Raw genomic sequence first — 16630 nt, 5'->3', positions numbered from 1 at the left:
CTAATGGAAAAGTCCTACCTCCTCCCCACCCTCAAGAGTATGATCCTCAGCTGGCATGTTACCACAATTCCACACAAGTCAATGGAGCTTTGTCAATTTATGTAACCTACGGATTGGGACCAAAGATGCTGAGCGCATCTGGTGCTGTAATCTACACCGTCTCCTGTCTTACTGAATCTCCCTTTTGATTCTAAACTTTCTACTTTCTGAATAAAGATCCACCATTTTTTCTCCTGATTCATCTAGCTCAGGATGAATCCACTTAGTTCATGCAAAGCTTCCACTCATTCTAAACCCTCTCCCAGAGTAGTTTAATTTTCACACTTCCAGAAAAGTACTGTGCGTCTGACTCATTTAAAACAGGTTAGTAAAAGATGCTATACTCATTAATTATTAAATGTTTACTTGACCCAAAACTGATCCCTTCCTACCTTCTGATCACCCTCAAATTGTACACAACATAAACTAGTGGTTCTCAATCTCATTAAACTCAAGGCACCCCTCTGAAAGTGCCAGCTTCTATTTTTCACTTGCTTTTTGACTACAGATGACAGATTCTTCTGTTGCAAAGAAATCTGAAAGACCACAGGAGGTCACAATGTTTTTGAAACTATAGATTTCTACTTGAAATCCCTATGTTTACTTTGTGAATCATGTGGATCTGCACACCTAACAGTGCCAATCTTAAATCATGGAAGGGACCTCAGGAAGTCATCTAGTACAACCACATGCTAAAGGCAGGACCATCCCCAACTACATCATCCCAGCCAAAGTTTTGTCTAGCCAGGTCTTAAAAACCTCCAAGGATGAAGATTTCACAACCTTTCTGGGTAAGCTGTTCCAGTGCTTTACTACTTTCCTAGTCAGAAAATTCTTTCTAATATCTAACTTAAACTTCCCTTACTGCAACTTGAGACCACTGCTCCTTGTTCTGTCATCACTGAGAACAGTCCAAATCCATTCTCTTTTGAACCCGGCTTCAGGTAGTTGCTATTAAATCCCCTCTCTGTCTCCACTTCTATAGACTAAATGAGCCCAATTCCCTCAGTCTTTCCTCAGAAGTCATGTCCCCCAACCCTCTCATCATTTTTATTGCCCCCCACTGGACTCGCCTCAATTTGTCCACATCCTTTCTGCAGCAGGGGGACCCAAAATTGAACACAGTACTCCAGATGTGGCCTCACCAGTGCTGAATAGAGGGAAATAACCACTTCCCTTGACCTGCTGGCAACTCTCCTACCCGTGGAGCTCAGTAAGCTGTTAGCCTTCTTTGCAACAAGGGCAAACTGTTGGCTCATATTCAGCTTATATTCCACTGTGAACCCCAGGTCATTTTCTGCAAAACTGCTGCCCAGCCAGTCAGTCCCCAGCCTGTATTGATGCATGGGATTTTTTCCAGGTACTGAGGTGAGACTGACTGGCCTGCAGTTCCCTGAATTCTCCTTTTTCCCTTTCTTAAATATGGACACCATCTTTGCCCTTTTCCAATCACCTGGGACCTCTCCTGATTGCCATGAGTTCTCAAAGATGATGGCCAGTGGTTCTGCAATCTCATCAGCCAACTCCCTCAGGACCCTCAGGTGCATGTCGTCTGGCCCCAGGGACTTGTACATGTCCAGTGTAGGAAGTCATAAAACCAACATTTCAGTTAAGTGGCATTTTGGTGACTGCAGTCACACTATAACTGCTATTGCTTTTTCACTCTAATATGATCAGTTTCTCCTAGAATGTTTTAAAGCCTGCATTAAGATTAGAGACTAGTGTTGCAAGATCGTCATTATTGTTTTGGGTCTTGCTTAACTCTACGAACGTAAGCACACAAAGCCGGGTTCCACTGCTACAAATATACAGGACCGCCTTATTTAAAGTCTTAAAACGCTGCCTGGAATAATCAGATTAATGTATATGGAAGTCTTTAAATGTAAAAAGTTAAATATTCAGCACAGCAGTTCCAAAAGGAAGATGTCAAACCACACATAGGCCTTAATTCCCCTGAACCTGCAGTTACCCTGTGCTGCTGCAACTAACAAGATGCAGGGCTTCTTATGCTTCAGATGTTAACTGTCTCCGTATCCACAATTACCATCTGGTAATTGAACTAAACCAGGCACCATTTCCCTCCAGGGTAAACTGCCCAGGATTAACTCTCACTGTGGGATAAAAAATAGATTGGGATTCGTGCCTCAGAACTGTGGGAGCCTGGAATTCAAAAAGGACAGGTATTAAACCATATCTCAAATTACTCCTTGGTAACTATCCCTGTGTTCACTGTTGCCTCATAGCAAGTGTTAGTCAAATGGCATTTACCCTGGGAGAAACAAGGATGACTTACCAGGTTCAGTTCTCACCTACCATGAAGTAATTGTGGCCAAAGTGACATTTACCCTACAGCTGCTAACTCACAGTAAGTCCCACCTCCTCGTAACTGCAGGAACATAAAAGGAACAAGATTTTAGGCTTGGAAGTGGAACTGTGACCAGAAGAAGTCTGGAAACAGCTGGTCCAGTGTAAAATGAGTAATAACTTGAAGATCAGAATTTATTTTGGACAAGATCATTTAAATTAAGAACCGTAAATCCACAATGAACAATCATACAATAGAAACTGTATGAACCAAATACATATTTCTGTTCAACTGAAAGGAAAAAACAATTTCAATCTGTTTAATCTGAGTTTCATCAAAACTCTATACAGAGTTTCTGACTGCAGTATTATATGGCTATACTGTGAAACTAGAAGTAGACATGTATAAATTAAATCCTACTTAAAGCCAATGAAAAACACCTCAGCTGGATAACGTTACTTTATGCAATCTAATGAGTACTGTTTCCAGACGTAATACAGAAACCAGTACTGAAGTACAATTTTAAACACAATAAATCTTTTGTATACAAGAACAACCCTGTAACTTGTGTTTGAAAAACACGATGAACCATCTTGCATTTAGCAGTTTCTAAAAAACCACCTTCCTGAATCAAGATGTGGTACATACACAATCTTTTTCCCCCCTATCTTTGTATGTTGTGTACACACGCTATTTTATTTCTTTCACCTGCAAACTGATGGATTTTAAAAAGAAATTTTAACTTAGATAAAAATATATTAAAAGGTATTATCCTCCAATAACAATAGAAAAAAATTACATTTTTTGACCTTGGAACAAAAGCAAATTACAAAATATCATGGAAATTATTAATCTTGCATTCTAATAAGAGAAGATAGAAAGCATGAAGTGTTATATGCCAGAGGGAATTAGCCTGCTGCACAGGTCTCACACGTGCAAGGTTGCCAATGCAAGAAAACTTTTATTTACTGACTAGCCAATTGCCTGTCAAAAATGACCAGTGGGGGGGGAGGGGGGGATCTTGCTCCTCCATCCCCCAGCACCGCACGCTGCCACCTCCAGGGACCATCTCCTGTCTATAACACTCTTGGAGCGCTCTGATTGCTTGTTTCAGTAACCAATCAGAGTGCTCCAAGAGCGTTATGGCCAATCAGACAGACTAAGCCCTTTATTATATTAGAAAGATCTGCAAACTTTTTACAGACAGAAGTTTTTACTGACTTGTTTCATATAATGTAAATGTAACCTTTATGTCAGGCCCCGCATAGCAGTAGTACAGGTGGGATTCAAATTTATGCATTTAACACTAACAATAGTAAAAAAAATTTGGCTGTCAGTAAAAGCTGGTCTGGTTGTAAGTAGGGAAAAAACAAACAACCCACCTTGGGTTGGCAACCCTGCTTGACCACAGCAATGGTTTTAATCACTGTGATGCCTCCACCCCAACATGGGGCCCATACTCATCCCCACACTGACAATCCCAACTGTTCCCTGCATAGTTCTGCACTCACAACCCTGCCTTTCCACCCCCCAAAACTTACCTCCACTTGCCCCGTTCCTCCTGATCTGGCATGGACCCTCACCCACTGCCTCTTTTCCCCCATGGCCCACAGCTCTGTCCTGGTAGCACTAGCCCCACTCTGTCCTTTTGAGGCAAGCAGCTGTTTGAGGCAGGGAACAGCAACAGGCAACTGCACATGACTGGACAGGGAGGAGAGGGCTACACAGTATCCCCCAAGCCAGAAGGCTGACAAGAGCTTCCTGCAGGGTGCTGTACTCCCTGTAGTACTGCTGTAGTCCATCAAGCTCACTGTTACTTAGTTTGTTTATGTACAACTACAGGGTTGTTTATGGCTTTTTTTAATTAAGTGGAATGTCATTTTTTCCCTCTATTTTACAGGCTGCCCCTAAATTTATGGACAGTTGGCAACCCTGCACAAATGGCATGGGCAGCTTGCGTGTGTGGCATGGGGCAGACCGGAGGTGATAGGCAGCACAGTGACAGATAGGGCAGGGAGAAAAAACGGAGCAGCAGATTGACAGGGATAGGGTGACCATACATCCCAGGCAAACCAGAACAGTCCTGGCTTCTGTAGTCCAGTCCCAGCTGATTGCTCAAAAATCGAGTGCAGTCCGGCGGGGATGTGGAGCACTGGGCAGCCAGGCACCACTGCTGCGGGATGGAAGCAAGGTGTACAGACTGAAGCAGGGTCTATGGCACACCACACTGCTTCACGTCCCCACCAGACTCTGCTCCAGGACTACAGAGGCTCAGCTCAGCTCTGCAAACAATTAACACTACAACTCCTCCTGCACTGCCAAATTTCTTGACTCATGGAGACTCCACAGGATCCAACCTCCATGAGCCAGAGACTGAGCATCACTGTCCTATGATAATATTTGGAATTTCTATAGTTTAATTTGTGTAATATCTGATTTTTTAAACTCAGTATTTCACATCTGCTCTATAAAACCCTATAGATTTATAAGCTGTCCCACTTTTCATGTAAACGTGCTACAATGCAAAAACAACTAAATAAAACATTGAAAGTTTTTATGTATTTATTCATGAGGACCAGTGTTCATCCTCTGACTTTCCTTACTATACAAAGAAGAAAATTTCATTACCTTAACTGGACATCAAATTGACCATGTTAAATATTTATCTGTAAAAACAGGTGCAATCAATATAAGACGTGCTGGGGTTCTTTAATATTTAAGTTACACTTGCAGTAATAACCCTTTAAATTTAAATAGTCATTAGGTAGTACAGGTATGAAAGAATTTTTTTTCTTACAATATTAGACTGAAAGTTCAAATAAGACAACTCTTGATGCTTAATGTATCTTTTTACAGGAGACCTTTTGGAAATACTTTAATTTCTGGGCTAAATATATTGCCAGAATTACTAAAAACTGACAGGAGGAAGAACTTCATGAAATATCCTTTTACCAGCACTACTGAGAATAAGAAAGTATTCTGTTGTACTCTGTTGTACTTACTGTAATTAAGTAAAGCTGTAAAAATACAAAAAAAAAAAATCTTACTCTAACCAGAATTCTCTGGCTTAAGCTAAAGAAATATAGCTTTATTGAAAAAAGAAGTTACATGCCTACTAAAGGACAATGTGCTAGAAGCAGAATGAGTCTGGAATCTTATTTCAAGGACTTCCAATTTTATAAGATCAACTACCAACAAGATAGCTTACAGGACCAAGTTTTTAAAATAAGCTTGTCATAAAGCATTTTAGAAGGCAGATTTGTGACTTATAGACTAGCCAAAGTGAAAGTATGTGAGTATAATGAAAAAATATACATACACGCACAAGCTTTGTTGAGTCGTGGCAAATTTACAGACACTTACCTTTCACTGTCAAAGATTACAGTATTTCACTGATTTTTAAAAACTTAGTTTGAGATCATCTTAATGTTCTGATTGCTATATTTACTAGTTTTACTGGCCAAAAAATATTATGAGTAGTTACTAAGCCAAGATTTTCAAGTGAACAACTAAAGAAAATCCAAAATAAAAAGAATAAAGGAATAAATTTGAAATATCTTAGCTTGTTGTAAATGTTTAAGAAATATGGCTTTTCAAATGTTTTGCTAAACTCACTTTGTACCAAAGTAACAAAGAAAAGCCTCTGTTTTAAGGTGTTTTACGGGATTTATTGACCAGACACTAGATTTGTGTACCTTATCCCACCATTTCACCCAGGGGAAGATCCAGAGGGGAGTTTGGTCACACCACCCATGTTGCCAGCAGCTCCAGTCCTATAACACCCTGTTTTTCACCCTCCTGGATCTTCAAATGGGTCTACCTTGCTACTTCACTACTTTGACAAACAACAGGACGCCAAATTCAGGAAGCGTTGCTTGAAAAATCCTTTTGATTAAGAAGTAGCTGTGCTTCTGGGCCATGAGTTAATGCTGAATTAATACTTACATTATAAAAAAGAAAAACACTGAAGATAAAACGGCCACCTCCCCTGAAGTCCAGAAGAACATGCTAGTTCTGGAGACTGTAATAAAATGCATGAGTGCTATTCTCTTCTAAATAGTTACAGATAATAAAATAGATGTAGACTGATAGTGGTCCAAACATTTCCTACCTGAAAATGATTACATCACCCCTAACTATAGTGGACTCGGTGACAGCATATTACAAAGGCCATCATCACAGTGCCTAGAATGATGTCAGTGTCAGAGAAGCCCAACACGGAATGGAAATGGAATCCAAAGTATATTTTCAACCCTGAAAGGTGAGGTGCTACCAGGTATACATTGGGTACATATAGGCAGGATGACAAAGGAAGGTGTGATGGGTGGCATACTTGGGGCCAAGTCTCACATCAGCCCACCCACCTGTCTAAGTAGGGCAGTCTGCCCAGTCTTGCCTGCCACGACTTCCCCAGCAGGGTGCAGTTTGTCATAGCCAGGACCAGGAGCCTCCTGCCATCCCCACAGCTCCTGCCCCTACATCGAAGGATGTTCTGAGCACCAGCTCAGTCATTTGTTGTTCCTTCAGCTGCCAGAAGCAGGCTGCTGCCCCAGTCTGGAGAGCATGGATCTAAAATGGAGGCAGCTCAGCCCTCTCCACCTATCCCAGGTGTCTCCTACAACCATGCGACTTCCTCATTACGGCTAGCCCACACATGCAGGCTGCCCTCAGACCTTGAAGTGGCAGGCACCAAAGGTGTCCTGCTAGGAGAAGGATTTACTGTTGCTGTCCCAGGTTCCCCCGGCTGTCAACCTGATCTCTCTCGCAAATGCTTAATCCACATAAAAATCCATATAGCTAGAAGAATTACATAAAAATGTAACTGGATTTGCTGAAAAAAGTGTTTTTTGTTAAGATTCATAAATTTGTGATAACAAAGGCAGTAGTTAGAAACTTTAGTCATATATTTAATGTGGTGCACTGATTTTCTTTATAAAACATTCCTCAATTTCTTTGCGGAAATGCTAAGTTTATGCTTAGGCAGATATAATTTTTTTGCCCAATGGCAAACTTCTGAAAGATATGATGATACTGAATCTCAGCAATTCTAATTGGTTTTGTATAGTATTTAGTTTAAACACAGAAAGTATTTACTTTCTAAATGTAATACATATATTGTGCACCTTACAGATAACATATCCATACAAATATACATATTATATTTTTTTTTCTCACATGAAATAGAATTTGCAAACTCTTCAGGAATATCTAGTCACAGCTGTACTTTCATTAAATCTGACACCAGAATCTACTCTTTTTTCCATATAATTTTATATAATGGATATGAAGTTACCTATTTACTCTAGTAAAATTCTACTTTAAATTTTACGAAGTACAGGCTCTTTCTAATCTTTCTGGGAACATATGGCCATGGTATGTCTCAATAGCCATTTAGATTCTTCTCCTAAAGAAAATACAGAAAAATGTTTGGGTAGGCAACTCTAAGGCTGTGGGCACAAAACAGCAATATATATTTTAAAGCACTATATAAAGAAATATTAGGATTTCTTATTACTATTATAAGAAACTCCATGCTAACAATTAAACATTTAAAAAAAATATCGGCCATTTTTAAAGCATGATTCACCCTTTAACTTTGAAATTGTAACTATATCTCAGCAGTGATGTTAAGTACAATCACTAAAATGATAAATTTGTACTACTGAACATAAGAAAAAAGGATATCGTTCCAAAACCAGAGAAACCACGTCACATACATCCAGAATTTGGTTGCCAAGTATATTCCAAGAGGCAGTGCACTATGCATGGAGTGATCAAAGAACGATCTGTAAGACAAAAGAAATTATGATCAGAGTAGTATATAAAAGTTAATCTGCACTGGTGCTCATATAAGCCACCTTTCTTAGAACACAAATTATGACTATATCTTCATATATTCTTCATAAAACCATTGATCCCTGAGCCCATAGGAGAGGACTCCTATTTAATAAAATATACTGAAGAACACAGATAAATGACACAGTTAATGCCACTTCTTAGTGGAATAAAAGGGGCAACTATGACAGAAAATGTGAGTGATGTGACTTTTTAATTTAAATGTGAACATACATGATAGTATTCCATGGCCAATGCAATCAATTAATTACTGGGCTGAAAATAAACCTGCATGGCCAACTTTGATTAATAAAAGATTAGTACTTGTTTTCTTTCTATATTGATAGAAATTTTCACCTTAATCTTACAAATTATATAAAATAAGCAGGAATCTGGGTTTTTCCCCCATTCGCAATGGAAAAACACAGTAAAGACTAGATGTTCTCATTTTGAGGAGAAAAACCTTGATTTTCTCCTTTAAAGGAGACAAACGTGGGAAATGGTGGCTTTCCCCTTGCAGGCTGGCAGAGTTCCAGCCTGGAAGGGGCTGGGGACAGTGGAAAGAGGGCAGTCAGGCAGGGGATACCATCTGCATGTGCACAGGTATACCAGGAGACCAGCTTCTGCATGGAGGGAGTTGGGCAGGGCTGGGGTGCTGCCCAGCCCAGGCAGTGCATAGGGCTCGGGGCCCAGAGCTGGAACACATGGCAGGGCAAGTGGCTGTGGGTGTGGAGTGAGAGGCACCAGCAGAGCTGGGAGGCTGCAAGTTGGCAGTGAGCAGCAACTGGCGTATCAGGGCTGCTCAGCACCGCTAAGTGGGGGGTGGGGGGGAATAGCTGCACCTGGACCTGCGCCTTGGTGAGTGAAGCAGGGGGAGCTCTGATTTTCCATGATAAAAAATTGAAAATCAAATGCTAAAATTTATAGGTATTTAGAAATTATTTTATTATAGTGATTGAGGAACTGATGGGCTTCCAAATTGCTTTAAAGGTGTAAATATACCAATAAAACATTGTGTTCAACTGATACCCATACAGAGGGTGGTGCTTCATTTTAATCATGGAAAAATGCGGATTTGGGGGGTTTAAAATCAGAGAATTTGCGGAAATTATCAGCGAAGTTGTGATTTCTAAACAGAGAAAACCAGTATCCCTGAAAAAAAGTAAATCTGGCCCTTCACTTTTTGCTGTCATAATCTCAATATGAAAGTAAATAGCCTACAATCTTCCACATACCAACAATACTCTGATTTGTTTTGAAGTTGTTCACCCAATGTCATATTGTCTTAATTAGTGACTTAATATTTATTCTGTGATTCCATATTTGGATTACAGTATAATATTTCATATGACACTTACAATATACAATTCCACAGTGGCAAATGAAATGGAGAAGCCTTGACAAATGTTTAGTCTAAAACCACATTCTGACAGCAGCTAGAAATCACTGCTAAAGTGCTAACTCAGCAGTATTCACACAGCTGCTTATTTCAACAGAGTTTAAAGTAAATGCCTACTGCAGCATGGGCAAGAGTTATGAATTACATCTATACAAGACACTGCAATGTCAGGAAGTACTTAAGAAATACATATAACACACTATATTAAAACTGTTAAATAAGAAAGCCTCATTTTGCTTAGTCTGTGCATTTGTATCATGTGTCTATAGCCTTATATCTCTTGCTACTGCCTAAGATTGTTTGCTCCCCGATCTCCCCATGCTGCAGAGCCCCTGCGACCCAAGCTGGTTCGGGCATCATGTGTCTCAAGACGGGGGAGCAGGAGCCCTGGGCTGAATGCTCCCTTATCTCCATGTGCCTTGGCACAGGGGCTCTGCTATGGCACCTGAGGCATCCCCACCTCCAAGCACACTACGTCCCAGTGGGTGCCTTAGCAGAGGGCTCGAAGTGAGTCAGTGCACAGGTGCTTCATAATTATTTTATAAACTGTTTTAATGTTTCCAACTTGAAATTGAGTGCCTTTAGCAAAATTCTAGCACAGAAAGACTGTTACCTCACCAAGGAACCCTTTAATGACCAAAAAGGGCACCTATTAAGAGACTTAATGCAACTATGAAAAGTAAAAACAACTTTTTCACAGAAAAATATAAGGATGCTAAATACATTTAAACACACTGTGTCTCCTACAAAGCATCTAAATGGTATAATGCAAAACAGCTATGTATTTTCTAAACTGCCTTAAAAGGCTTTTTATAAATTAAACTGAAAGCTTGTTTTTAAAATGCAGTTACAAACATTTTAATTGGACCAAAAAGTTACATCATTATTCAAAGCATCAATGAAAGACTCCAGTTTTAAAATTTACACAGAGAAATTTCTGTTGCAATTTGTTAACCATTCAATGCTATTGAGATAAAACTGGTTTATCAGCCTCTATTTAACCCAAATGCAAATAAAGGATTTCTCTTGATAACTATTACATTATTCGCCTCAAACCAACATCATTTTAAGTGCCTATAAAGCAACTTATCAGAGTTACATTACACAACAAATACATTCTTCTTACTATTAAAACCGTTTAGAATTATACCAGAAGGAACAAGAATTTGATGCATTATATCTTGAACTTCTATTCAAATCATAAATTATTAACAAACTGATCCACATATCCTTCAGCTCATCCCACAGACTCAACCTCACTCGTTTGTCTGTTTTTGGTAAGAGTAATCTCACGATCTGTTCTACTATCACCGCTTTAAAACCCAATCTTCTGTCAGCCTATTCATGCCCATCAGTAAAGCCTAATAGAGAACTCTATTACACATCCACCTGCTCAAAATAGGAGAGAAAAAAACATTACTACATTTCTGAGACAGCTGCATTTCTCTTTCAGTCAACTGTTATTCATGAACCATCAAGCTTTTCTTTTCAGTTTGTGTTATGTCACTGTGTAAAATTATATATATATATATAGGAGTAATCTGTCACTATATATATTAGTGACAGATTACTCCTATGTAAGTGTTGTCCTTAGAGAACGTTACCTCTGTGCAAGTTCCCATTGGTGGAAACGGTACCTCTTAGAGAATGGTGTCCGTTGGGACCATCTGTCCCTCCCTCCTGAAATACTGAGAAAGGACCAAGGTGGAATCGTCTCCAATGAACATACAGATACTTTTCTAACTGGAGTTCCTGGACTGAGACTCCAAAGAAGTGGGCAAGGTTGATAAGGCAAGCAACATCTTGAAAACCAGGTGCACGCAAGTATTGTTTCCTTTCTCCTTTAAAAGGCCTTTGCATATTCCCCATCTGTGATACTAGTATGGAGTATGATCTCTTATACAGGTAAGGCATGTGAATGAAGATTGCAAAACTGCCAAAATGAGCATCAGCTCTAGATAGAACGTAAATAAAATAGAACTAATGTAAATTCACTCTCCCAGATTTCTGTGAAAAGCCATTTTTCTCTTGAAGCACAGAGAGCTTCAAAAAAAGAAAAATATTTTTGTTAATCAAGGAAAAAGACAGTTGGAAGGCAAACACTGCCTCAGGATTAGTTTGCAAACACCTTTTAGTAACGACAAACAAACATGTAGCTGGCAAGTCGTCACAAGAACAGAGGTAGAATATCAGTCTAAATATATTACAACCCTGATGAGATTTGAAACTGGAAATGGGCATAGGAATACAAATATTTTACATGTGAATTACATTTTAGAGGGCATCAGCTATTTATTTTGCATCTTCAGGTTCATGAGCTATAACTAAGCAATAAGGAAGGAAGAAGGAGGTCTTCATATGACAAAGAGGTCAGTTCGGCACAAAGACCTGGGACAGAAGTTCAATAAACCAATTTAACCTAAATCAGTTAAGTCTGATACTACATCCATCCAGGTTTATCTTAAACTGGTTCCAGCCATTTTGAAAGTGGTTTAATGTCGAATGAACTTCTGTTGCATTACAGATCTGAACTGGTTTCCAATTACTTATTCCAGTTAATGTGTCATTTCTGTCCCTAGTCAAAGGGAAACACTGGTCCTAAAAGCACTGGAGAGGATGCCTCAGAGGCAACTAAATTAATATATCAACCCTATCATACATACAGCATAAACAAGTATATTGGTAAGAAAAAAACCCCTAATTTTCTTTGGTATGGCCATCAATACAAAGCAATTACTTTATGCATTTTAGCATAACACAGAGCATCACTCACCCGATATTTAATCTTATAATAAAATTAATAATGTAATAAAGTTAGCAGGGAACAGAGTCTTGAGCAACTGGGACTGAAATTGAAGTCCTGCTTATAACACTGGTAGACCTCAGACATTGTATTTAATGTTTGCACTCTAAAGTATAATCAACAACAATATTTAAAACAGATTTGTTTTGGCAAAAGTTCTTGATTTTCAGAGGATTCACCAGGTCTTCTTGTGAAGTATCTCTGCAATTCAGAAATCAGGGGTCAATTAGACAGGCTTCAAGATGCTCTCATCCCGTCTTGAAGACAGAAAGCATCTGAGCTTGCTGCATCTTTGGAAATTAAAAAGAAACCAATGGAAAGTTGCATATTGTCTGAATCTTCCTTGAAGAGAGACCACAGAAGACAACTGGCCCAAGAAGAAACAATATCAGGAAGAACCAAGTTCACAACTGAAGAAATACTCAAATATTTGAACTCAAATATACAGTACTTAAGTTTACAAGGAAAACTGTCAATAGACATTTTAGGATCTTGGAAATCATGGAGAATATGGGGTTAAACCACTCTTAAGAGCATAGTGCATGGCTTTTAATGACTGAATGACAAACACACACAATTTACAAGAATTTTGTTTTATAGTAGCAAAAGTGTCAGGTGAAATCTAGCCAAAGCTCCCACTTTGTATTGCTTTCACTCTGCCTGCCACACTCTTTGGGAGTTGTTTTTTTATGTATATACTTGGCAGTGTTTTTTTTTAAATTACTGTATTTTCAATTCTACCCTGCTTTTCCTACCTCTAGCAACTTATTGTTGACTGCTCTCTTCAGAGGTTATGCCACTGATTCTGCAGGACATTCTCTAGAGACTGAATGTGTCTTCTCTGCTGCTAGCTTCTGTTAACTTAGTGCCCTTCCACTAAAATTAAATCAAAGGCTAAATTTCCAAGATGTGACATGACAGCACTAAATTACAGAAGTTCTTTTTCTGAAATATGATGATAAAACTACAAATGACTGCAGACAATACTGCATATTTAAAAGGTGCATAAAGACCAGACAAAGAAAATGAATACTTGTTATTTAAGTCAATAGGACATAAATATTTTCGTAGTAAAATTGAAAAAAATTTCTGGTAAAACACTTACTTTGAAAGGAATTGTACCACCGCCCATACGCCGCCATACATTAGCCCTTTAATGAGCCAAGAATCAATGTCTAGGTCTGCAATAAACCCAATAAGCCAAATAACTAGGAAAGGAGTTCCTAGCATCACCTTCTGACGAAATTCCTGAACAGAAACAAATATTCCAGTAAACAATTTACATGTTTTAAAAACAGTTCTTGTAGTAAACTGCCACATAACCCAGTTATGATAAAAATTCATTCAAGTCTTTAAAGACCACGCCATGGTAATGGGAGAAAAAGTTGTTTTTCTTCTATTTTTTTCTTGTTAATACTCTCAGATTATGTCTAACCATTTGCTCCCTGTACTTAAGATACCTTGCTAAGTTTCCTTGATTTTTCATCTGGTACGAGTAATAAGCCAAATAATATTCATGAATAAGATTAAGTTACAAAGTTTACTTGTTCAGCTTTAATTTACACACAAACATGTAAAAAAAAAAGGTTATAATGGAATTAGGTTGGAAAGTTTTAGAATTAAGAAAGTAATTTATATTAAACATGGTAGACTGCAAACTGTACTGATACATACGTAAGGATTAAATTGAAAGAGTAAAAGGTGTTAAAATGTGGTAATAACTACCAAAAATAATATAAGGATCCATGTTTATTGTGAGCCTGAAAGACTTCTATGTTAAAAGTGCTGAATTAAGAAGTGAAAGGTTCTATTTCATACTTTCCAGAGGTGTAAACTCACTCTGGGATAGAAAAATTAAGTTATGCTCTGCCTGTCTTGCATGTCATCCATTGTGCCCATGAAGCTACTACCGAGCTATGCTAAAGCTCATACTGCATTTTCTCTGCACTATTAATATATTTTGTCAGTGAGCTGAGCTGACATAATAAGGTCTGTGGATTGAGAAGATGTCACCATTATCTAAAAAAAGATTGTATTCTCTGTGCACCAGTAGCTTCAATTTTATATAAAACTGAGTTCACCCTGATTTTGTGGCTGCAACGCACTGAAATTCCATGCTGTTAAATGCGTAAAGGTAAGTGAATAAATTTTATAACATCTCAGAGAAAGAGCATGAAGGAAAGTCACATATTCAATCCTCTACAAGGTGCCAGCCACATTACATACTCTAGGCATGACACCCCTTGGGAGCACAATACAAAAGGGATCAGAGCTTAACATCTATACAGGAGAGAAGAAATGAGAAACCAGGGTAAAAAACCCCCAAACACACAACAGCAAAAGAACTACATAGTAAGTGGTGAAGATATAGTAAGTACATAAGCAAAGGAAGGTAGGCACTTAAACAAGGCAATTACAACGTAAATATGAAGTTAGTTCAGAGCACAGGTTAAATTAAAACTGCCAAGCAAATCAACAATACTGCGTAATTGAACAGCTGATTCTATATAGCCAACAAAAAGTACAGACTACTTAACCTAACATTCATCGTGTGAAGTCCATTCTCATACTTAGATTACAAACTCTTCAGCAAAAGGAGTCATCTCTCTTTGTAATGGGTTTATACTGCCTAGCGCCTGCAAAATATTGCTGCTCATACCCCCTACCTTTAAACACATTGCTGCATGTTCATTCTTTAGGAAGAGTGTTGACACCAACATCAACACACAGCAACACTGTTACTTAACCTGTGCTGACCAATTAGAAGCTTCATTGCCATTATTAAAATTTAGGCACGTATTCTTTGGCCAGGCCCCGCACACTTCTGAGGGTACATGTACCCTAGTTTGAAAACCACTGGCCTTCAGGAAAGATTGCTATGGCTGTGCTAGCTACAGAGAAGATGAAGAAATACCAAAACAGAAAGTTCCTGTTAGTGTCTACTTATGTAATTTTAATATCATACTCGCTACTTAAGTATGGAAATACCTATTTAATAAGAGTAGTGATGCAATGTTGCCAAGAAGGAAAAAAAGATTTTACATATAAAAAAAAGTAATGTTTCTTCTCACCTTATCAGCCTTTAGTTTTCTGAGAAAGGATGGATTATCATACCCTTTTGCCTGTCTTGCCTCCTGTAAATGGTTGATCATCCAAACATTTTTTCTCTGCTTTGCCAAATCAAGTGGCGATTCTCCCTGTCAGGAGTATAAAAAATGGGAAAAATCTAATTTACAACTAAAATGCACTGCGAACAGTTTATTTTCAAAATAGAAAATTACAAACCTAAAATTATTATTTGAATGAAAAATAATAAAATAATCTGGTATTATTATTAGGCTATTAATAATCTTGATGCTTACTTTCATAACAAAAAGATCATTTAGTTCCTTTGGTCTCTTTCTCCAGTTCCCTTCTAACTGCACGTAAGTAGGAAACGTAATGCTTCATCAGTGATCTTTAAATTTTTCCTATGCCTCACCATGGCAACAACTACAGCCTTAGGGATTCACTAACATAAAATCTGTTTGTTTTGCACATTTGTTCTACTAATCTAAAAATGGAGGACCATGTTTCCCCATTAACTATTGACAGGCAGCAGAAATCAAACAAAGATTGGCATTTGTGGCCCACTGGATCATGGAAATATTCCACTGCATATTCTTGTTCCTCAGTTACTTTTCTGCCTCATAAGAAGAAACCACTATAAAATACTTTTATGAGAAAGGCTTCTCAGATAATTTAATGTTACCAAGTCTGCCTCAGCCACTTAAGTTCTAGGAGGAAAATTGAAAAGGATTATTGATTGCTCAGACCCAGGTCATCCTACCTTTGTATATCTGGGTTGTGATTCATTTTTCTTGGAGGGCTCCCAAGTCAATAACAACATTGTCATATAGTCTCCTTCCCTTCCCCAACCCCCTTCCCTTTTTTCTCCCCCTAATACCTCTCAGAAGTGAATCATAGACACACAGAGAGAAGGCACTTAATAGATTTCAAGCCACAGAGACTTACAGTTCTTTTCTACCCCAAGTAAAAAAGCTAAGTGAAAATTTGTAATTGGGGTCTGATATTACAGAGGAGGCAAGAGACAACCAATTGCAGGTACCTCCAGCTCCAGTTATGCATTTGACTCCTCCTCTCTTCTATTGGAGTTAATTCCCCTCCTAAACAAAGCATTCATGGAGGCTTGAAAAATGGCTGAATCCTCCATCGTTCGGCCCCCGCCTAAAAAAAAATGAGACAGGTA

General features: G+C 38.5%; 1 protein-coding gene across 2 annotated transcripts in view; it reads right to left on the bottom strand.

Moving 5' to 3' along the window:
• The window catches only part of ZDHHC17 (zDHHC palmitoyltransferase 17), a 130980-nt gene that overhangs the window by 21928 nt on the left and 92422 nt on the right, over positions 1-16630 (bottom strand). For both annotated transcript variants that reach the window (XM_090042570.1, XM_090042569.1), the window contains 3 exons: positions 15453-15578; positions 13487-13629; positions 8030-8130 (listed from right to left, as the gene is read on the bottom strand). In XM_090042570.1, the coding sequence (XP_089898696.1) occupies positions 8030-8130; positions 13487-13629; positions 15453-15578 (370 nt within the window). The remainder of the gene's footprint in view (positions 1-8029; positions 8131-13486; positions 13630-15452; positions 15579-16630) is intronic.

The sequence above is a fragment of the Crocodylus siamensis genome, chromosome 4 (genome assembly GCF_052110815.1).
Source record: "Crocodylus siamensis isolate JL-2025a chromosome 4, ASM5211081v1, whole genome shotgun sequence".
Taxonomy (NCBI): Eukaryota; Metazoa; Chordata; order Crocodylia; family Crocodylidae; genus Crocodylus; species Crocodylus siamensis.
This window is presented reverse-complemented; position numbering and strand designations above follow the sequence as displayed.